At 43.3% G+C, this 22806-nt stretch overlaps 2 protein-coding genes across 3 annotated transcripts in view; one reads left to right on the forward strand and one right to left on the reverse strand.

Moving 5' to 3' along the window:
* The window catches only part of LOC109965263 (sterile alpha motif domain-containing protein 9-like), an 18171-nt gene extending 8532 nt beyond the window's left edge, over positions 1-9639 (forward strand). Inside the window, exons 3-5 of one of the 2 annotated variants that reach the window (XM_020609140.1) lie at positions 3573-4296; positions 4440-4719; positions 5474-9639. In XM_020609140.1, coding sequence (XP_020464796.1) covers positions 3583-4296; positions 4440-4719; positions 5474-9111 — 4632 coding nt within the window. In that variant the 5' untranslated portion in view covers positions 3573-3582 and the 3' untranslated portion in view covers positions 9112-9639. Of the gene's footprint in view, positions 1-3572; positions 4301-4439; positions 4720-5473 lie in introns of those variants that run through there. The other variant, XM_020609141.1, reaches the window with a different exon arrangement.
* Positions 9640-10767: 1128 nt separating this feature from the next.
* The window catches only part of frem1b (Fras1 related extracellular matrix 1b), a 40997-nt gene continuing 28958 nt past the window's right edge, over positions 10768-22806 (reverse strand). Inside the window, exons 25-36 of the mRNA XM_020609160.1 lie at positions 22066-22330; positions 18239-18659; positions 16174-16375; positions 15443-15587; positions 14535-14664; positions 14340-14412; positions 13976-14125; positions 12932-13212; positions 12416-12577; positions 11897-12015; positions 11535-11620; positions 10768-11108 (exon numbers count right to left, since the gene is read on the reverse strand). Coding sequence (XP_020464816.1) covers positions 10900-11108; positions 11535-11620; positions 11897-12015; positions 12416-12577; positions 12932-13212; positions 13976-14125; positions 14340-14412; positions 14535-14664; positions 15443-15587; positions 16174-16375; positions 18239-18659; positions 22066-22330 — 2243 coding nt within the window. The 3' untranslated portion in view covers positions 10768-10899. The remainder of the gene's footprint in view (positions 11109-11534; positions 11621-11896; positions 12016-12415; positions 12578-12931; positions 13213-13975; positions 14126-14339; positions 14413-14534; positions 14665-15442; positions 15588-16173; positions 16376-18238; positions 18660-22065; positions 22331-22806) is intronic.

Raw genomic sequence — 22806 nt, forward strand, 5'->3', positions numbered from 1 at the left:
GTGCCTGCAACGCCTGCCTCTCTTTGTCTTAAATATCTCCAGAAATTTGGTGGTGTCGAGGTCCAGTTTTGAGAAAAAGGTCCACCCCAGATGTATTGCTGTTATCCTTCTGAACTCTTCTTTGATCTGAAACAAAAGGTGATAAAACACAATAATCTAATAATGAAAGCATCCAAGGTGGTGAACACTTTTTATAGATACTGCAGATCCTCCTTCTTGAAGGTGACAATGTACAGTTTGGTTCAAACTATTTCAGGTGTTATATGCTCATACAGCAGGATGTAGGATGTGAACTGTGCTGCTGTTGAACTGTAATGCAATACAATAAATTACATCCTGTAAAATGGCCATCAAGTTGAAACAACACCTCTCTAAAGCAATTTTTTTAAAAACTCAAAGCCTCAGTGAATGTAGAATGTCTAGGGCTGTATTAGCAAGGAGTATCAAATAAACTGGGGGATTGAGTGCATTTTACTAATTATCTTGCAACCTGTACACAACAATCACAGCATCAGCTGATGAAACAAAGGACCACATTTACCTGAGCTTCACAGAACAGAGCAGGCCATCTCTCAATGAAGTCTTGGATGGCAAGGCAATGCTTGACCACTTCTAGTCTTCAATAGGACAAGGATGTCTCCATTTTTTTCACGAATTATCTTGTCATTGGTTTTCTTCATTATTTCCTTTAGCAAGTCTATGACTTAAACATAAGAACATATTATGGCTAAGGCTACAGTTATACACGTCATAATAATAATATTAAACACCCTGTCTGCTGACAGTCATCAACTCTTCTCTCTAGTTATCCTTGACCAGATGTACCCTGTAGAAACTCATAAGCATGACTAAGCATTTAACAGTCTAACTAGACATCCTATCTCCACTAAACATTTCTAATACATAAAGTATCTATCCAATTTCTATCTGACTAAAAATACCTAACACTGTCTATAATGAAGCAAGGGAGAATTACCACCATCTTTGAGACAAAGACTTATCACCTTGATCCTCAAAACTAAGAAAGATCCCTTACTTATTGATAATTGGCGACCATCATACTCAACAATGACTATAAAATTTTTGCCCCCATATTGGCAAAATGTTTAAAATCTGGCTTTAATGAAATAATTCATGAATCCCAATGTGGATTCATAAGCGGTCAGCATATCTCCAACAATATTCGGCTAGTCATCGATTTAGTCAACTATAAAGATCTTCTTGATGGCAGTCCTTTAATTTTATTCTTGGACTTTCAAAAAGCCTTTGACCCAGTATTCCACAGTTTCATTTTTGATGCCTTAAGCTTCTCCCACTTTGACAACTTTTTCATTGAAGGTATCAAAACATTATGCAATGGTAACAACAGCTCTGTGAAGCTGCCCTTTGACACATCACCCAGATTTGACATTAAGAGAGGAATTTGCCAGGGCTGTCCTATCTCTCCTTACCTCTTCTTACTAGTAGGAGACGTTCTTAACTTATTAATAAATCAGCATCCCTTTAAAGGCATCAGTTTTAATGGTAGGCAAATAAAAAATTCGCAACTAGCTGATGACACAACTTTATTTCTAGAAAGTAAAACTGAAGTCTCTCATGCTTTATCTGTTGTAAAAACTTCCCTAAAGTGTATGGTCTCAACCTCAACTAAAGTGTGAGATTCTTGCTCTTAAAGACATCGTAGAATCAGTTATATAACATCCCAGTAAAAGACACAGTGAAATATTTAGGAATTATGATCACAAAGGATGATAAGAAATGGATTAATGATACTTTGGACCCTTTAATTTCATCACTCAAAATGAAATTCAACACTTGGTTAGCCAGAGATTTATCTCTATATGGTAGAGTCCTACTCAGCAAAGCAGAGGGCCTGTCAAGAGCCTCATATCTTTTTTCCTCAATTAATGTCACCAAACAGAAGACATCCTGCTTAGACAGACTTGACACTTAGACAGTTGCAGAGTCCGTATGGTAAAAAGTACCAGCCAGTGTCTAATAGAATCACTCCTTGACTCAACTATTTTTCCTTTAAATCTGTCTTTAAGGATAGCTACCCTGCAGAATGATTTGTGCCATGCAAAAACCAAATTTCATTGCCCCATTGATTTTCCCCATAGTTTCAATTCATCTGGACATGAATGACATTCCTGCAGAAATAACAGAACTGCTTTCACCTCTTTACAAAACAGAAAAAGAGCTTTTCGTAAACCTCTTGTATTAACCTAGAATAAGTTTAACTCCATCAGAATATATAACTGCCTTTGAGAATGTTAAAAAAGGAACGAACACCTCCATCAAATCTGTTAACCTGTGTAAATATGAGAACCATAAACAGTTGTGGTTTGGTATCAGTATTGATTATTTTCTTTTTGTTTAGGCTCTTGAGTTGAAAAAGAAAACTCAAACATAACTCCAATAACAAATGTGTCCCTAAATAGGTCTCTTATAAAGAGTCAGTCTCTCCTGTTGAACTTCAGTAATGTTAGTTAGAAAGATGTCAGGTCAAGAGACCAAACAGGAGTTGATCCCTTCAGAGACACAGTTTACCATTCTGTAATTCTCATTGTGAGTCTTAACAAATCTCTGCTCATGCAGTGGGAAGATAGTCCTTAGAAACCATGTTGATAGTTTCATTAAATTTTTTGCCATTTTATTTTGACTGATGTAGTCGCTAAAAATAAATAAGGTTTCAGAGGTAACAGTATGTAGTTCATATTTAGATATTATTTATGATAGTTGTGTAAGGATGTAAGGCTGAGCTAAGTCTGTACGGAAGCTTGATCTGTTTCGGGCACAGGCAAGAATATCTTGGGCTGTGTTCCCCTTGTTTAACCTATGGGTCAACATCCCGAGTGACTTCCTCCTCAGATAGGGAATGGATATACTGTAGCTGCAGCCTTATGTGAACTGTTCGTGTGCTCTGTTCAGGTTTAGAAAAAGGAAATGTGCGCTAGGTCAATGCGACCTAGAAGTTCACGTACTGGACATTTTTAGACAATGCTCGGGAGAAGGTGTGTGTGGGTAGCTGGCATGGGACGGCGTCTTTATGGCTCAGGCCATGGAGGGCTGTGTAAGTGCAAGCAGATAAAAAGCTGGGTTAGAGCAGAAGAAGGAGGTAGAGAGGATGACAATGCTACTATGACAGGGAGAGTATATTTTGTAGTGAACCCAGCCGGCTGGGGGGACGCTGAATTAAGATTGACTGCTGACTAAGACTGACGGTACCTCGTAACAACAACTGACTGACTGGACCTTGTAACCAGGACTGACTGACGCTTTTGACAAACTTCTTATTTAACATTTTATCTATCACATTGCAGGAGGAGAGTCTCTGTTCTCTGTTCCCTAACTATCAGATTGTCTATTCAACTGCTACTCTGTTCAGAATAATTGTAATATTAAATGGTCACTTAAATTGGGATGGTTTGTCCGAATTAATTTAGTCAGCATCACACTCTAGCCACGACACTGACATACACAAAGTGTATTTTGTTCACTTTCACCTCTCAACACTATCTTTTCTTACTCTTTAGTTATTTTAATCTTCTGCTCCACTGTTTCATTTTTAGTTGATCCAAAATGAGGCGCTCCACAACAAAGCCACCACCTCAGGTTTCCATATGGACCATCGAAGATGTCCACCAATGGCTGACGACAGAGGTCAAAGTTCATGAGGCTTGCGCAGACAAATTCAAAGAAGCAGAAGTGTCGGGAGAGAGTTTAGTTGAATTTAAAAAGACAGACATATTGGACTTGGAAATAAAACACGGTCCTGCTGTCAAAATCACATGTTACCTAGAAAAGCTTAAAGAAGGGTCACAGTTTGAGTCAGAGTATCCAGCATATGTGGGAAACTGGACAAAGCAGCAGGTGAACCAGTGGTTGCTGCAGCATGTGAAGGTATATGGCAAATATGGACAGAGGCTCCTAGACGAGGATGTGTCAGGCAATTGCCTCGTTTGCTTCAAGAAGCAGGATTTGTTGGATCTGGATGTGAAATCTGGTCCAGCTGTAAAGATTATGGCAGAGCTCCGTAGCCTGAACAAGAAGCCAGAACCCACGCTACAACCCATCCCTCACACCAGCACAGACCAAACAGAAGCTTCAAAATCCTTTCAACCTGAACTGAGTCTGGCTCAGGCCACCACAACCAAACAACCAGAATCAAAAAATCAAGGAATGGGAGAACATGAATCTGGAAAGGCTCAGCTCACATCTGGCAGCGTTTCAGCGAGGAAGGAAAATCAGCAGCCACCACCAGAGAACGTGGGGGTCGAGAGGAAAGAAAAGCTTGTGGGTAAAACTTTCTGCTTTGTTTTTTACGACATAGTATATGAAGTGTTGTGTGCAGGCTGTTCATCAAGCCTACGAAATAGCAAAATGTGCTAATAAGACAAAAACCTAACTTCTAACCATACTTCTGTTTCTTCTTGCAGACTGTAGTCGAACCAGACATATCCATGATCACTCTGATCCTCCAAAAAAAACTAGAAAACCTTTTCAAAGATGATTTTAAAAATTTTCACTTCCACTTATGCCAATACAAGACATCCAAGTTTAAACCTATTTCTCAGGGGAAACTGGAGGGCAAGGACACCATGGACACCGCTAGGCTAATGACTGACTATTATCAACATGAGGCTGTATATGTCACAATCGACATTCTAAAAGACATCAATCAGCGTCAACTTGCTAGTGAGCTGGAAAACGAGATGGGTAAGACATCTCATGGAAAAACAAATTCAGATAGTTCCACTTGTTTTGTGTAGTTGTGTAGCTTTTTGCTGACAGTTTGCACTGTTGTTACACTGACGCACATTTAATCAAGTCGAACTTACTTGGAGGTGAAACTACGATCCCACTTTGACCAGTACTGTCTAAATGTATTTGCAGTAACTTAACTGCACCTCAGTGACAGCCAGCAGTATTTTTTTTTACCAGCAACAAGTAACATCAAAACACCAAATCCACAACCTGTTAGAACATTCAGAGCTCCACTGCTGTGGAGAAAGCTAAAACACCACATCAGTGACCACACTGTTGTACTGGGTGACACTGGTCATCATCATGAACAGACACACACACACACACTAGTTTATTTTGTGTCAGTCCCACATTCACTGTGCTGCTGCCACAAATCCTCAAATACTTGCTAGAGACCAAATGTGGATTCATCTGCTGCTGGACACAGTCCACTACAACTGATGGATTTCAGCTACAGCAGATGGTTGTTTTAGAAAACTACTTAACCTTTTTTTAAAACAGTATTTAAGAGATGTTTTTAAAAATGTACATCTTCAGCATGAACCAGGAAATTCAGAAATAACAAACACATAGTTGGTTTTGGCTTTTTCATGTGAGAGTAAGACAAATACAGAATAACACCTGCCTGAATCTTTAAAGTTCAACAGAAAAGCTTGTGTTGTGTATTTTTCCACTTAATAGTGCATTTATTTTGATGATCCTGCAGGTCCACTGAAGCAGCCACGTCTTTCAGAAGACGTTTTGAAGAGAGAAGCTAACCAGGGTGACAAACTAAAGAACTTGTTAACTTGTGGTTCAAACTCACTGGACAACTATGAAAGGTTTGTGGTTGTTGTAAACAAGAGCAGTCCTCAACAACAGCAGTATCTCCAGTTCCTGAGTAAGTTGAAACTGTTCTGTGTGTTAGACTTTGACCCCAACTCTGCTGCTCCTGGTGGACTGTGTCATTCATACAGAGAGTCTAGGGTGGCCAATCTGCATACACCAGCACAGTATCAGGGACAGACTGACTTGGTGATAAAGAATCTTAACCTTTATAGACAGACCAGCTGGGTATTCTGCAATGGCAGACATGATCTCGACAGTGACTCAAATAAGGAGTTGGATTATAAGAACTGGCTGAGGAAATCTTGCAGAGATGTAGAGCAGTTAGTTGCGTTGATCTGCAACCCTGAAGTTCTTCCCCCTGGAAGAAGACTCATCATATTCCTCCTGCTTTCACCTGTGCACAATGAAAAAGACCCAGTCTTCGAAACCTACAGGGCTTTAATAAAACACACAGAAGAGGAAAGCATCATCACTATTTGTGAATCTCGGAGCACATATCTGAAATGGAGGGAGCTGATACAAGAGAAGTGTGACTTTGAAATTGATCGTCTGTCCATTTATGAACTAACCCTAAGTGAGATCAGTGGTACTATAATGGCAATGGGACCACAGAATCAGTCATGTGGAAGGCTGCTTCCCTCTTCTGGCTCCAGTGCTGTCATTCTCAAACAGAAGGATGAAGATTGCATGACTGCTCTGGATATCTTATGTCTGAATCAGTGTGAAAACATTTACGATGAAAACAGTTCAGAGTTTCAAGACTTCAGAGTCAAAGTTGAGGAGGAATTCTACAGGGGAGGCAAAGTCAAATGGTGGAACTTCTACTTCTGTGACAAAGACAAAGAAAAGCCTTTTGTCAAAAGAGACAAGTATGAAACCATGAAGAAGATGATTAGGTCTTTGTCGAAAGAATCGAAGCCGTGTGATCTGCTGAATCTGTTTCACCATCCAGGATGTGGCGGCACCACATTAGCGATGCATGTGATGTGGGATCTCCGTCAAGAGTTCAGATGTGCTGTGCTAAAAGACAACACACTCCCAAAGACAGAGGTTGCCGTTCAAGTCAGCAGGCTCATGAAGCTTGACAGTGAGAAACCATCCCCGGTTTTACTGTTAGTTGACGATTCAAAAGAAACTGAGAATGCTCATGATCTTGTTCACTGCATATATAAAGACGCTGTAGTGGACGGCTCAGTCGTAAATGTGAATGATGCACCAAGCTGCAAAGTCATCGTACTTAACTGTGTTCGTTCCTGTAGCCCAAAGGAGCAGTACCAACGCATTACAACACCAAGCCAGTACATCACAGCTTCACTGAAACCAGAAGAACAGAAGGATTTTGAAAAGAAACTTAAAGAGCTCAAAGAAACTCATGAAAAACCTGAAAACTTTTACAGCTTCATGATCATGAAGAGCAACTTTGACAAAAAGTACATAAATGATCTTGCTCGTAACACACTGGAGAGCTTTGACTTCAGCACAAAAAAGGCCCAACTGTTTGCCTTTCTGGCCTTGCTGAACACATATGCCGCAGAGTCTGAAATCTCTCTCTCTCTGTGTGAAGACTTTTTTGGGATGAAAATGTTTTACTCAGTTGCCTGGAAAGATGACAGTGTGTTACACAGAATGGAGCCATATTCAAACTTGCTCATCATAGACAGAGTAGAAGACTGGGGAGGATACAAAGCAATGCGAATCGTACATTACTCCATAGCAGCTGCATGTCTGGAAGAGTTGGAGAGAAGCTGCTTTTTAAAAGTAAGTGATATTGTGATGGAGATCCTTCACTGTGATCTGTTCTTCAGTGTTGGAGTTGTCAAACACAAATTTGTGCTCTCAATTCGACAAATGCTGATTGAAAGGCAGCGGAAGAAAGATTCAAATGAGAGAGAACAGTTTTCTCCTCTCATAGACAAAATCCACAGCCAGCAAGGAAGACAAACAGTCCAAGAAATCCTTGAAAAAGCATCACCCAGGTTTGAAACAAGTGCATCTATTCCTCAGGCACTGGCAAGGTACTTGTACATCAATGAGAGGGACTTCCCAGAGGCCGTGAAATGGGCAGAAAAGGCCAAGAACATTAAAGAAAACCCATACACCTTTGACACAATTGGACAAGTGTACAAAAGCAACCTGAAGTGTAACATAGATAAAGAGAAGCAGGAGACCTCACACAATCCAGAGGACTTGAACACAAACATGAAGTTAGCACAAAATGCTATCCGAGCATTTAAAAGGGCTCAAGAGCTAGCGAACATAGAGGATGGACATGATGAAGCAGCAGATGGGAATGACTCAGAGGACTATCCCAAGAAGTCATACACTGTTTACGGCTATGTTGGGGTGCTGGATATAGCTTCCCTGATTTTTGAGATATTGAGCAGGTTGCCATTCTTTGAGGAAAGTGATCCAATGAAGAAGAAGTACTTGCAGAGTTTTCTGAAGGGAGCATTGCCAATCACCAGTGTGTACATGGAGAACAATGAGATCAACAACAGGTACGTGGAGATCATCAAAGAACATGACAAGTTTCTCCTCAGTTTGAAAACTGAGGTAAAAGAAATATTCGATCTTCTTAACTGTTACTTCATGTATATAAAAGGAAACAATTCAGAATTTGATATCAAGAATCACTTCACCGTCTGTTCTCATTTTAAAAAGTACGTTACTCTTTTTTGCTCTGCACCAGAGGAAGTAAACAAAGAAAGACAAAACAATCCTAATCTCAATTTGAAGATCAACATTGAAGAACGGAGACTGTTTCTCGAAGAGAAACAGGCAGACACATTTGCAGGGATTCTTTACTATTTGGACAAACCTGCCAAAGAGATTGAGGAGATCACAGAATGCTACGTGTTCTTGCAGCAGCAACAAAATTTTGTCAACAAAAAACAAAAGACAAAGGAAACCATCAATTACATCTTGTCCAACATAGTTCTTTACATTGTGAAACCAAAGTCTAAACATGTGAAGAGTTACAGCTACCTCTCTGATCTCCTTTTGAAAACTCTGCAAGATGTAGGGCTTCATTACCCCTACCCAGACCCATACTACCTGGCTCTTCTCCTATTCTGGCCGAGTCCCACACAGGAAAACAAAGAAATTGTAACATATGTGAAAGCGATTAGAAAGTCATACCGCAAGCGCCTGACTTCACTGTTTCCAAACAGGAGCACTGTTGCCCACCTCTACTTGGGGAAAGAAGAGGAACTCAAAAGGCTTGTTTCTAAACCCCAACTGGATGAGAATTTTAAGCCGATGCGCCGTGATGCCTTGGCACAACTTTGGCGGAGTGGAGATATATTTAGAGACAAGGCAATCATTAACCCCCTCCATCGAGTTACTGGAACTATTGAGCAAGGAGAGGTGTACGCCAATTATGCAAAACTGAAAATCCCGGTGCGTCCTGCTCTGATTGGTGGGATAAGGAGCTGTTACAGCACTGAAAAGGTTTCCTTCTATGTTGGCTTTGCGATTAGTGGACCTCTTGCTTATGACATTCAGTATGAAAACTAGGGCAGTTACTTGTACAGACAAGAGCAACGCAGACACCAAGAGCAGCATGAAAACCAGGTGCTGCAGCCTGAGACTCACTGTGAAGGACTTTCAAACAGTGAAAAGCAGGACACGTGTGGGAAACGCTGTAGCTCTGGCTCTGTGTACATGTGGTTTTTATAGAAAGCTTTTTTACATTTGTCTTGCCATTCTTAAGAGGTTTTTGTAGTTTTCTTTATTGTCTGCTGCAGATATCACACCAAAATAGTCAACAATAAAAATAAACTTTCTTACTTTTGTGAAGCCAAAGATGAAGGAGCACTGGAGCTCCCACTTTCCAATATAAAACATGTCTATCACTCATTTCTTTTTTGTTTTGACAGTAAAACATTATTTAGCTATTTTAATGTTGTTTCTTTACAAAGGACAATGCACAACACAGTGATTGTGCCTGACATAACTACATCACAAGCAAATGAAAAGAGATTGTAGAGAGAAATGCAAATCCTATAGTGCTTATTGTACAGTCCATGTCTCTTTACATTTTTATTAACTTTGATGGTTTTTATTTTTACTATTTGTTTTGATTGTAAAATACTCGACATATTGTTTAACAGGTAATGCTCAAAACATCACATAAAGTTTAAGCGCAAGCAAAATAGATTGCAGGGGTCACTGCCAATCCTGTCCAGTAGCACTGGGTCTAAACCTGTGTTTTAAAATATTCTTAATACAATTTTGCTGCTTTTTTTTTTCTTATTTTTAAAAGAGCATTCAGATGTCTATCATAGATATGGCAATAAAAATAAGTCCAATTAAAGATTGTCTGCAGTCTCCTATTTATCTGCTAGTGTAAATATAATAGTTACCAGTGAACAGAAACAGCTGTTCATTGTGTTCTGCTACTAAGATTCCAACTTTAATTCAAATTCCGACATTAATGCTCAAAATGCCCCCACACAAGTGACCTTGTTCTTTTTCTTGCTTCCTCCATCATTCAAGTCAACTTGTCCAAATATCAAATACGTTTGTCTCTCTCCTACATGAAGCTCCACAGAATCTGACCGTTTGGGACGTGGCCCATCTGATGAGCTACAAGTAACGGCAATCACTGACTGGGGATCAGCCCAAACTCTTATTTGGTTATTCAGGTAGTGTCAACCGACTCAAGACCAGCTGTTGTATGTTCCAACTGCCAAAACAGGAAACGTTTCATGAATTAAGGTGAAACAATCATGTGACTTGGCCAAGTGGATTCAAAGCATGTCCTTATGATAAGTTGCACCATGACCATCAGATAGGTTTATAATATTTGGACCAGGTGTATTTTTATTCAGAGATCGACCACTACTGCAACCAGAGCAGAGTTCTGCTGCGCTGTGGTCACTTCAGGCTGGTTTTATAAAGGCTGAACTTCACCACAGCTAAAAACAAGAGCCTTTATTAGAACGTATCTAATGCACACAGCTGTAATTCTTCATTACCTCCATTATATAAAAATAAATAGTAAACTCTTTTATATCTGACGGGTCAGCGTCTGTTCAATTATCAGAGTTCGCTCAGCTTATTCCAAATTGTATACAAACCCAATACTAATGCATCATTTCACAGCAGGGTGTGTAGTGAACATGGATAGACTGACATCAAATGTCTAAATTCAGACTCATTTCTGTTTGGGCAACAATCTTTATTATGTCAAATATAAAAACTAATGTACAGAGCAGCATCGTTGCGTAACATTAAATATGACTTAAAGGCAGCATTCACACAGGTTGTGGTGATGATAGCAGTAAATATGCCGAGTGCCTCTCAGTGAGCGTGAGCCGGCGATGAACATATGAATGTGTGCTGAGTTTCAGCAGAGCAGCTGGTGGAGATCCAGCTTCTGGGGTTTTCAGCCAGCATGCAGTCTGAGCTGACCTCGGACTTGCTGTGGTCCAGCGGTGCCCACTTCAGTCTGGAGAAGGACACGGACCGACCATCAGCCCACATCCAGCGGACCGGACCTCCAGACAGACCTGAGGAACACGGAGAAGAGTTGAGTGTCTGGAAACTGGACCCTGACTGTTCCTGACCAGGATTCGGGTTGAGGTTTGACACCCAGCACTAACAGACACTGGGTGTGTTTCCATCCACAGGTTTTTGTTCACTTTCAATGTGAACTTAAAAAAAGACTTTGATCACACCCTGGATGTTGTTCTGACATATGGCATCGAAACTGAACACAACAGTTTTTCCCCAAACGTTTTAAATGTGGTTTATCAAAGGTTTATACTGATACACATGTGCCACTTAAAAACAAATCTGTTTGTGTGACTGCTTCCTGCTGGAGGTCCACAATTTTAAAGCTGGGAAACAAGTTGATATTTCTTTCATATGATTAAATGTAGCATCCTGGACCTGTCACACAGGCATTCGGCATGTTGATGAGAGCAGGCACTCACCGATCCAAAATGGCTTCCTCCCTGCAAACTTCCACAGCCAGGTCATGTCTCTTCGGGACTGCACGCTGGTCAGGCTGCTGTTAAACCTGACAGTGTGTTAGAAAACATGTTAGTGTCAGAGTCACACACAGTTAAAGTCAACTGAAACTTAACATGCAGATGGGAGAAAATGAAAGGAAAATCCTGAATGGGTGGAAACCGCTCAAAACATTGTGCACTGCAGTGGGTTTAATAGCTGGTGGACAACAGTGGAGGCCTACGGCACAGACTGATAAGCTGAACCAGCCTTATTCTTAAAGGTCAGGGATGAGGTCCAAACAAAACAACAATAAGACAGAAGAGCGGGTCTGTGTGTTGCTTACAGCAGGGAGCAGGATCGCTCAGCGCTGGTCCACGTGGCCACAGACGAGCTGAGGATGTAACAGTGTCTCCTGTAGTGAGTCCAACCGTCTGGACACAAGCTGCTGGGAGACTTCCCTGTCTGAGGAACAGAAGACAGAGCATGTCTGAGTTTATAACAGAATGTGACACTCAACAGCCAGCTGTGCTATCCGCAGCGACTCATTCGGACGGTGGCGGCTCATATTTAGGGCTCAGCCTGGGAGAAGAGAGGCTATCAGTGGAGTTAGCTCAGTGCTTGGTGACTACAATGAATCAACACTAATTGTCATTCAGTGGCACCTCCCCCCTGTAGAGGGCAGAAGAGGCCAGGACACTGCACAAGGCTCCTCTCTAGCTAAATGATCTAGAAGGTGAGTTAGAGCCACATCAGTGTCTCTGTCTGTTCACTACAGGAATAGTTAAATGTTTCTAGCTGAAGACATGAAATAGATTTTTATTATGAAATAGACTGAAAACACTCAGCATGTGTGTGTTTGTACCTTGTGTTGGCGTAGCTCCATGTGGTGTCTGGGTGATGGACGATCCATCTGAGGAGCGTCTCCAACTGGGAGCTCCTGCAGGAGGCCGCTCGGAGGTGACCAGCTCCATGCGGTGTTGCCCGGCCTCAGCTCCTCCAGCCGGAGAGGAGTCAGACTGTGGAACTGTGGAGGAGGAGGAGAACCAGATGGACGTTAACTGTGTGTGCTTTGATTGAACTTTGGATGAAGCGACCGTGAGTCTCACCGTCCAGACCTTCTCCCCTGGCCTCCTCTCTCCTAACATCTGACCATCAACACAAAGATCAGGGGAAAAACTAAACTATAAGCTTTTAGAGTGAAGCCACACTGACAGGAAGGTTTCAAGATTTCTGCATGCAGACTATGTTTATGTTAAATGTGATGTTGAACACTGTTGCAACACTGAACTGAATCCTTGTATTATTTATTGTGATTAACCAGAATTTTCCTTAAGGAGACTGGGGGACATCTGGGAGCTAAAACTAGAAGAACACCCACCCTCTGTGCTCCATGTCTGACCCTGTGTCCGTTGCTCCCATTGCGTGTCCCCGGGAGCTGCCTGCCGGGGGCCGCCTGGTCCTGTGGGTCCCCCTCTTCGTAGTCCAGGAAGGGCCAACGATTCGGGACGTCTCCTCTGGGAGGGTGAGGCTGGTTCTCCCACAGCAGCTCTGCTTCGATGTCGGTGATGGGGTCCTCGTCTGGCCCGGGGAGGTCAGGAGGAGGCGGGCGGAGGCGCTTCTCATCCTCCTCCACCCTCAGGTTGTCTGGGTCGCACCTCCCTGGTGGACAGCAGAGAGGCACATGTTTGTTTTTTTTTGGTGATATACTAGGTTTTACTGACGCTCTGGTGTCAGTTTATTAGGAACCCCGGTGTCAGACCGAGTCAGTCTGGTCCAACATGCTGCAGTAAATCCTCCTTCATGAAGGTGATGGTGTTCAGCCTGTGTTCACACTGTCTCAGATCATTGTGGAGGCTGGAGCTGGTGCTGCTGTTCAGCTGAACTGAGTTATGCAGAGAGCTGGTTCTGGTATTTAACCTCACTGATGGGGAGGACAAAGTAACAGGAATACCTATTTTGCTATAGTTTGTTGGATTCATTCTGGACAGTTGTTTAGAAAATTAAATGAAGAATCAAGTAAACAAGAAGCCAAAATAAACAGATTTATAAACCTCTGGGTCTGCTGTTAAAGCCGTACTGCTGATTTTTCACCAGGTTCATAATAATGTGAGAATGCTGTGTGTATATTTTGAATCTGTGCGTAAAGAACTGAGTGGAAGCAGTAGAAACTGAGGAAAGACAGAACAGTGCAGGGCATCTCCAAGCTGGGATGAGGTGGGAACGTTGGCGTGTCCAGATGTGATGAAGGCTGATGGACACACAGCCTTCTGATACACCTGGATGTTGTGATATCTGCTTCTTTTGTAGACGAAACATTTGTTCCTTTTTTATTAGTAAACTGACAACTCTACAGTCTCCCCATGATGGAGACACAGCTGACTGATGATTATTATAACTAATTATTATCACCGACAGTTTTCACCTCCTCTGGGGTCGATGATCTCAACACTAGCGGAAGTCCTCTGTCCCAGGACGGCGTTTTTTGGGTTTTTCAGGGTGACAGTGAAGGTCTCGTGGTTCTCCTCCAGTCTGTCATCTATCAGGTAAATGTTCCAGGTTTTCACACTGACTCCTGTAACAGAAAACAGATGAGGTGACAGTAACCACCACTGTTTTATGGATAGCAGGAGCAATCAGAGCTGCTCAACTCATACAAACTATTCAATAACAATTTTTAAGTTTGGTGAACTGATCCAGCTGAAGATGCACTGATGATTCTGACTGTCTGGGCTAAACAAAGCTGCTTAGAAGTGAACAGAACAGACTAGAGTCCAGCTGAGTCAGACCTGGGTCAAACTGGATGAGACCGGCTGTGCTGTGAGTGAAATCTCTTCCGGGTTTGGCCGATCCTTCCTCCACCTGACAGAGACATTAAACAAATACTGAGCACCAACTCAAAGATTAATAATTAAAAGCAGATTTGAAAACTGAATGCTTCACAGACTGTGTGGAGGTGGTGGAGGGAGGGGTCACCGTGCTACCTGGATAGCCACGTAGGCCGGGTCGATGCTCCTCCCACTGCGTTGGATCTGGATCTGAAGCATCTCCGCTGTCTCACAGGTTCTGTAGCAGGTCGCTGACAACTCCACTCGAGACCAGGACAGCTCCAGTCTGCAGGCGACACACTGAATCCTTCACATGCACAGTCAATGGTCAATAATACACAAATGTGCCAAAGAATGGGAGAGCGTTCCTGTGGAAGCTCAGTATACGAGTTAATGTTTAGCCATTACTTGGCCCCAGAGAGGGTGTGTCAGGCCAGGCCGTCATAAACCTTCAGAGCCCCAAAACAAGCAGCACCATTTTCCAAACCTATCCTCCCCTCAACACAAAGGATCCAGAACCCTGTCCTCACCCAAGAGAAGAGCAGATACTGTATGTAGCTGCACTATCAGCTGGGTTCCCTATTACCTGTCTTAGGCTCTGCCCTTCTCTACCTAACTCACCTAGCAGACAGACAGCTGACTTGGCAACAAACCCCCTACAACCAACCTCCACGGGGTGGACTTTAATTTTGCAGCCATGCTCCTCTGCCTCCATGGCCAACTCTGTGCATTTCAGTTTCTTCCTCTCATAAGCTGTATCTGCAGCATCCTCCCAGGGAACTGCAAGCTCAACAAAATGCACAGCCCGCTGTGCTTCTGACCACAGCACGAGGTCTGGTCTGAGGTTGGTGCTGACTGTCTCCAAAATAATTGTTACTCAATCTAAAATTCTTCAGTTATACCAAAAAATGTTAAATAATGACCCACAATTGTATCGAGATACATGATCATAAATATGTGCACACATTAAACCTCCATGTTATTAGTTCAGTCACTGAAACTGAGTCCCTTCTCTTAACACGACCAGTTTCAGGTAGCTTCTGTACACCAGTCTACAAACCTACATTTCAGGCAGCATGGCGTTTCCTGCCGGGTCGGTGAGACGAAACTGGAAGCTGTCGGCCGTCACCTCCATGTCGGCTGGGAGGACGAAGACTAGAGCCCGCTGGTCCAGGTCCCGCTGAGTGAAACGGCCCTTGATGTAGGCTCCTGGCGGGATGGGATTGGGGGGGGGGGGGGGGGACAGACAGAGTCTCAGGCCAACTGGCCTCGTGTGGGCTTGGACTCAGTGAACTAACTCTTGCCCAAACAAGTACACAAGTAAGAAAAACTCTAGTGGGCGCAGGCCAGCACCAAGAAAGACAGGCATAGAAGATATAAAGTAAATAAGAATTTATAAAGTATCTTTGACCACTGGAAAAAAATCCAAAAAAAAATCTACACATGTAATAGGGAGTTTGAAATAATGGCGATGCTAAACTACAGGGTTTAAGGTGACACAAAGTCTCTGCTTCCACTTACCTACATGTTGCTAAAAGCTGGTTTATGTATCTATTAATGTAGTAAACAAATGACAAGTGCATTTGAAGGACATGGAGATGGCCATGTGTTAAATAAAGATTTACATTTAAGTCAAAAAAGCTCAATTAACATCAAACTTAACACAAACAATAGGTTTTACTGCAAAAGACACAAAACAATAAACAAACCACCTCAGATTCTTAAAGAACACATCTGGAAATGAGCGAGATAACTGGTGATAAACTGAGTGCCTCTCTCATTTCTCTCATTTCACCTGTGTGAATGTTCTCCAGGTGTCCATTGTGTGGAGGCCTGCTGATGGAGAACTCCAGCTCCTCCGTGGGGCTGTCGGGGTCAGAGGCTTGCAGGTGTCTGTTAGTGATGAAGATGCCATAACGGCCGCCGCCCAGATCCACCACCGTGCTGGGACTCTGCCTGGTGGTCAGACTGGGAGGAGTTCTGTCCACACGATCCACCTGAACACAGCAGGAGACGACTCATCTGTTAGTTCAGTTTACGGCTGCTGTACTTGCAGACAGATCACTGTATGGGGCTACTGGTACAACCTCACGGAGGCTCTTCAACTGTTACACGCTGTGTTGTTGTCTCAGTCAGTGAGGCTAGGCTAAATGTCAGAAACAGATGTCAGTCCAGTTGAACAACAGCACAAACTGCAGCCTCCACAGTGAACCAGCAGCACTGCGAAACAGCCTGAACACAGACTGAACATGATCACCTTCATGAAGGAGGATCTACTGCAGCACTGTCAGATCTGGCATAGTTGGGCACAGGGGTTCCTAATAAACTGACCACTGAGCAGAAATGAACAGGAAGAATCAAAGCGCGCAGAATTCAGTCAACAAAGTGCAGTTCAGCTGTCTTGCCACTGGAGGTCGCCCTCGTCACGTGTAGTGACCATGTTGAGCTCTACACACTTAACACAAGTGGAAAGTTTCTCCTCAACGTTTTGTCTTTCATTAAGCCTGATGTGGTCTCATCTGTATTTCTCCTCTTTCCTAAAACGATTTTCACTGCTCGTTTTTCAGCACATATTAACACATACAGTAGTTTTATTGGACTGATCTGACCAAAATGAACCGAGGGATGAACTGTGGATCTGTGTGTGTGTCAAGTACTCATGAAACCTTTGAATACTCACACACAGACACGCAAAGCAAAATACTCACAGACTGTAGACATCGCACACACATTATCAAACCCATCGTCCAATCACAGACGGTTTCCAGTTTCTCAGAGGCTCAGGTCAGTCGGTACAGCCGGCCTGTTAGCCAGTTAGCCACCTAGCTGCCTGCTTGTGTCTACTGTATGAGAGCAGGTAGCATGTGATGGGGGGGCTGGTCCTGGTTTACAGAGAGTCAACAGCAGCTTTATCTCCACCATCGAACCTCAACCAGTGTCTTTACATAATCGAATTCTGCAGACGTCAGCTCTCAGGCCTCATTGGCCTGGTGCTAACATGAGAGCTGTACCTGGATAGTAAGACCAATCAATGGGTCTCGACATTTACACCTGGCATTATTAAGTATACTTCCTCTGATCTTGCCATTCAGATTAGTAAGCCCTAAACACGCTGCTGACTGCTCAAGGTGTAAATGCAAAGACGTCTAAAGGCGGCCTGTGGTATCTGACACCAAGACGTCAGCAACAGAGCCTGGAAGCTGCAGCAGATCAGACTTTTTTCAGTATATCCCACAGATACTCAGCCACAGATCTGGACACCAGGGAAACACCTTGAACTCTGTCCCAGAGCTCTTGTTCCCACTCTGAGGAGCTAGGAGGCTACTAGAGTAGCCACGAGTAAGGATACACAAGAGGATCCTTCATAGAAGTCTTTGATGAACTGAGGCGCCCCTTTATCGGAAGTCAGGTGTTGGCTGGACGCTTCAGGTGAGTAATCGGAGGAAAGGACCTCTCATGTCTCAAAAGCATGTGCCCACGATTTCTTTCTCATGTTGTCCTTGCATCTTATGTGAGTGGGACTAAGATGCCAGACACAAGTGAGGGAAACGTAGGCCCATGTAAGAGACTTGGGAAGCAGCCTTCATCCACAACAGTGTTTAGGAAGGTGTGAGTGTCAGAATGTGATGTAATGATTCGGCTCATATTAGAGTCACTTAGGTCTTTACACCTGCCCACACCCAGCACAAGTGAACACGGGACTCTGATATATACTGTAGGTATCCCAGACTTTGACATGAGCTGTTGTCTCAAGATAAACATTTTCTTCTTCTTCTGTGAGTGGTCATGATGTGTTGGCTCTTCAGTTTCGTGAGGTAAGTTTCATCAGTGCACAGTCTGACTTCTGTGTGACAGCTCACCTGTATGTTAAACACTGCGGGCCCCTCTCTCAGCTGTCCAAACTCCAGGTATCCGATGTTGGTCCCGTCACTCGGCAGGAAGTAGAACCTGTCGATCTCCACTGAGCTGCCCGGGCCGTGTAGGTAAGCTAGGTTCAGCTCATCTACGTCCGTCTGGGTGAACCTCAGAGGAGGTGTCAGTGGGACTCCCCTCAGCAGCAGGTTACCATGGCGTGGCGGCTGTGTGATGACGTAGGTGAGGTTGGTGGTGGCAGTGTCGGGGTCAGTGAGCTGCAGCTGGTCAGAGGTGATGGTCTCAGTGGAGCCGTCCTGCAGCCGGAGGCCGGTGTTGTGGTTGAGGGTGGGGGGGATGCGATCGCCATGTTCGATGGTGAAGTGGAGGGTGCCACTGCGGGATGAGTCACCGTTGGTGACGACGAAACTGTGAAGACAAAACAAAAGTGAGAAACAGATGTGAGATCATATACTGTTTAGCCAGCACTGACTGTGTACAGTCTTTAATACGACATTTATTAGTTTCAAGTAATTTACTGAATCGGGCTGAGCTACTCAAACATAGCGGGTACATCTAAGTTTCCCTCACTTGTGTCTTTTCTTTGTGTTTCCGTCCTGCCCATGTAAGATGTGAGGAATAGAAGAAACATTTTTAGAAACATGAGACGTCCTTTCCTCTGATCTTTCATCTGAAGCGCCCAAGGAGTCTGTCCTACTAAGAGTTCTTCACAAGTGATCAGGACAATACGTGGCTCCAGGTGAAGTATTTCTTGTGACTTTCCGTTGAATAACATTGAATACAGCTTCAGTTATTAATCACTCATGTAAAGAGCTGTTCTCACCTCTAGTTTTGGTGTTAGTGTGCCTGCTGACATCCTCTGACCCTGACATAAACCTGATTCTGACCTGAACCCTAAAACCAGATCTGAACCCTCAGACAGCCCTGTGGAGGTGCCAGGGCTGTATAACATGTCCTCACAACCACAGAAAGAGACACATGTACACATCACGGTGACAACTGACAGTGCACTGGACCTGAAAATGACTGTGTGTTTTGTCCTCCTCTCATCCCTCTGCCAACACAATCTGCCTCTCAGCCCTGCAGTGCTGCAGCTGACAGACTGCCGTGGGCCTCTGCACACCGGCCACCACACACACACACACACACACACACACACACACACACACAAAGGAAGGTCCTGGTGTAACATCTGGCTCCGGTGTCGGCCATATTAGCTCAGGGATGGCCGTCTGTGGCCAGGCGCTGTGGCCGCGGCGGCGCCAGCACTGTTGTTATTCTTCTAATAATGCTCATCCATCATCTGCTGCCACAACACACACGCGCGTGCGTTTATATTCCTACCTCTGAGAGGACACTCATTACCCTTACCCTAACCTTAACCACAACTACATGTTCAATAACCCCAACTATAACCTGATTCTCACCTGATGACTAAAATGTGTCTACTGAGATCTTTGTTTTGTTGAGGAGATGTCACCTCTGGCTCTGAGACGTGAGGCCGTGAAGTCAGGTGAACAGGGTGTGGGGTCTACTTTACTCGGTCTGTTCCTGTCGGGAGCTAACACTAGCTAGCAGGCTGATGTCAACACAAACAGAATCAGTCTCTGTGTTCAAACTGATTATTAAAGTGGATGTGTGGACTGGAGCGTCTGCTGCTCTGTGCAGCTCTATAGGCCAATGTTTACTATGTTTTACATTAAGGAGAATGATGAGACCTTGTTAGCGGCACAGGGTTTTATTATTCCTGCTCAGCTGTTCTGTACATGTCCCTAGTAAACATAGATGTGTCATGTTTTGTAGTTTTACATTTGGTAAGGAAAATAAATCCACAACAATAGAACCAGGAAGAGTGTTTTACAGCTTAGTCTATAATGTGGACATTATATAATGTTATATCCAAAGAAACAACAGGGTTGCTCACTTGTTGAATGTAGGAATGTATGCAACACTGGTCTGATGCTAATAAATGACAGTGAAATGAATAAAAAAGAATCAATTCTAGACTTTGTGAATCAAAATCAAACTGAATCAGCAGATCAGTATTAATATCCCAGCTCTATTCTTTAAATGAGCTTCTCTGGGAGTCGGAGTGTGATTGGTTGGATGTCTCTCTTCCTCTCTGTCTGTTGTCACCTTTCTCACTCAGTCCCAGTCCTTCAGTCTTGGCTGTGACTGGTCTTCTAGAGCCAGACAGCCAGCCGGTCGGGGCAGCAGAGGTCTGGGTGACAAACCCGAGGTCTGCACACCCACCAAGTCAAACACTCCCCCCATCCTCCGTCCACAGCTCTGCCAAATTGGCTGGGAAGGCAGATAAACATACTGCAGCAGAAAAAGCCTTCAGTCTCCTGACATTTCTCTCTCATCTCGCTGCCCAGTTTTCTTTCATAAGCCAAATGTTGTGTGTGATACTTCATCGGGCCACGGTGCTGACAGAAATATCTTCCTCTCACAATATGTTGGCAGATAATTTGCCATTTATTTTCCTGGTGTGTGCAGAGTTTCATGCTGTGCAGCAAAACAGAGCTTCACCTAAATGAGAGGGTCGAAGTCAAACAGAACAGCTGCTCAGCATCAACAGAGACAGTCAAACATTGAGGAGTCTGGTTTAAACGTGTAATATTTGATAAAATCAGCCTAAAATGTCAGGCTTAAATTATTATGTATATTATTTTTAACTACTACTTGATTTCTTAACAAGGTTTGGACCAGGGTGGTCTCTGCGTTAACCAACAGCAGGAAGGCGTTACATCGCATGATGATCTGTAGACAGGAAGAGAAGACTGTTCCAAAAACTAATCCAACATGTTTCACACTGTGAAAGATATTCTGTGTCGTCCTGCAACTATTTTTCAAACGTTCTGCTGCCTGCCCTGTTCAGCCAACGCAGAATAGCAGTGAGGCAGAAATAAATCACTTTGTGGTTACTGGTTAACAGAGTTTAGCGAGGAAAAGGGAGCGTTTGGTTTGATGCAAGATGTCTCCCTGCTAATGCAAACATGGGAGAATCATTGTCACGTGAGTGAGGTCGCACAGGGATCTGAATCACGCTCACAAATCAATTAATCATGCAGCCCTAGATTATTTTTATTTATTTTACTTTATTTAGGGACAAATATTTCCTTCTTGATGAATCAAGCTTTATGTGTTTAAAAAAAAGAGAACAAAAACTAGACCTGTGAAACAGAATACGAGGAAAAATCAAATACCGTAATTTCCGGACTATTGAGCGCACGTGAATATAAGCCGCACCCACTAAATTTAAAACGAAATAACAGTTTGTACATAGCCGCAGGTGTCCACGTTATAACATGAGATATGTCGACAGCCAGATCGATTGCCTTTAACTTGAAAGCTGCATTATATGCATTTCGTTGTGTGTTTTCTATGATGAGGGTGTGTGCATGAAGCGAAAAAAGTAGCGGCTTATAGTCCGGAAATTACGGTAGACCCTTCCCATAAAAAACAAATTCTATTTATCTTAAAATTCAATCAGTGATTAAAGTGTTTGTGATTTGACTTTCTCCAATTGGCTGTTGTAGCTCATGGCTTTGTTATAAAATGTAAAGATTATTTATTAATAAATGACAAATGTCTATGAGACTTTAAATAAACTTAGTGCTGACAGTGTGAAGAAATTTACTTTTTCTGTCCCAGGACTCTCAGAGAGGTCATTGACCTCATGGTGCTGCACATATTCAGGGTTCCACAGGTTTTCTAGTACGGAGTTGCACTGTGTGCGACACCTGAGCCCTGCTGACTTAAATGTGAAATCATTTTCATTACATTGTACTTTTACTTCAGTGTGTTTCACCTGAACGAGTCGGTCTCTGCGTCGTGGCTGTTGTCGTGGGTGTAGCACACTCGGTGCGCAGCCACGTCCAGCTGGGTGAAGCTGATCAGCGGGACCCCGGGCTGCTGGACGGCATGAACGAGGCCGTGTCGAGGTGCGACTGACACCGTGAAGATCAGCTCCTCTGGGCGCCCCGCCGAGTCTGACGCCAGCAGGATGTTGGTGTTCAGGACGACGCGCTGCCCCTCCCTCAGATGTACTGCCTTGCTCTGCAGCACTATGTCACCTGGAGGCAGACACAGGGCAAAGGTCAATCCATCATCATCAGAGGGAGGAGGGCGACTTTCTAGAAGGATGAAGCAGTTAGTAAAAAACTTTGAAAGGTTAAAAAACAAAACTACAATCAGTGTGAAAATTGTCTGAACTCGGTAGTTTAATTATTTCTTATTTTTGCACAAGCTCAGAAGAAATCAGGTGCAGATTCAGCAGTTTTAATTTTCATTTTCTCTTTATCTTCTCACCACATTGTAAAACCAGAGGAAAGATGATACTGTGTGTTGTAAACTGTGCAGAACCATGTTGTCATGCAGCAGAAACAATGTGTGGCTGTATGTGGACAAACAATTCAGGCCAAAAATCAGTTTAAACCAACAAAAGCTCCGTTAAAAAAATATATTTACATATAAACATCTGAGATTTCTCCTCTTGCTCCAGCACGTTAGCAGCTTTAGCCTTTTTCCTGTTTATAAAACTTTACAGAAA

This window comes from Monopterus albus, unplaced genomic scaffold (assembly GCF_001952655.1).
Source record: "Monopterus albus unplaced genomic scaffold, M_albus_1.0 scaffold98.1, whole genome shotgun sequence".
NCBI lineage: Eukaryota > Metazoa > Chordata > Actinopteri > Synbranchiformes > Synbranchidae > Monopterus > Monopterus albus.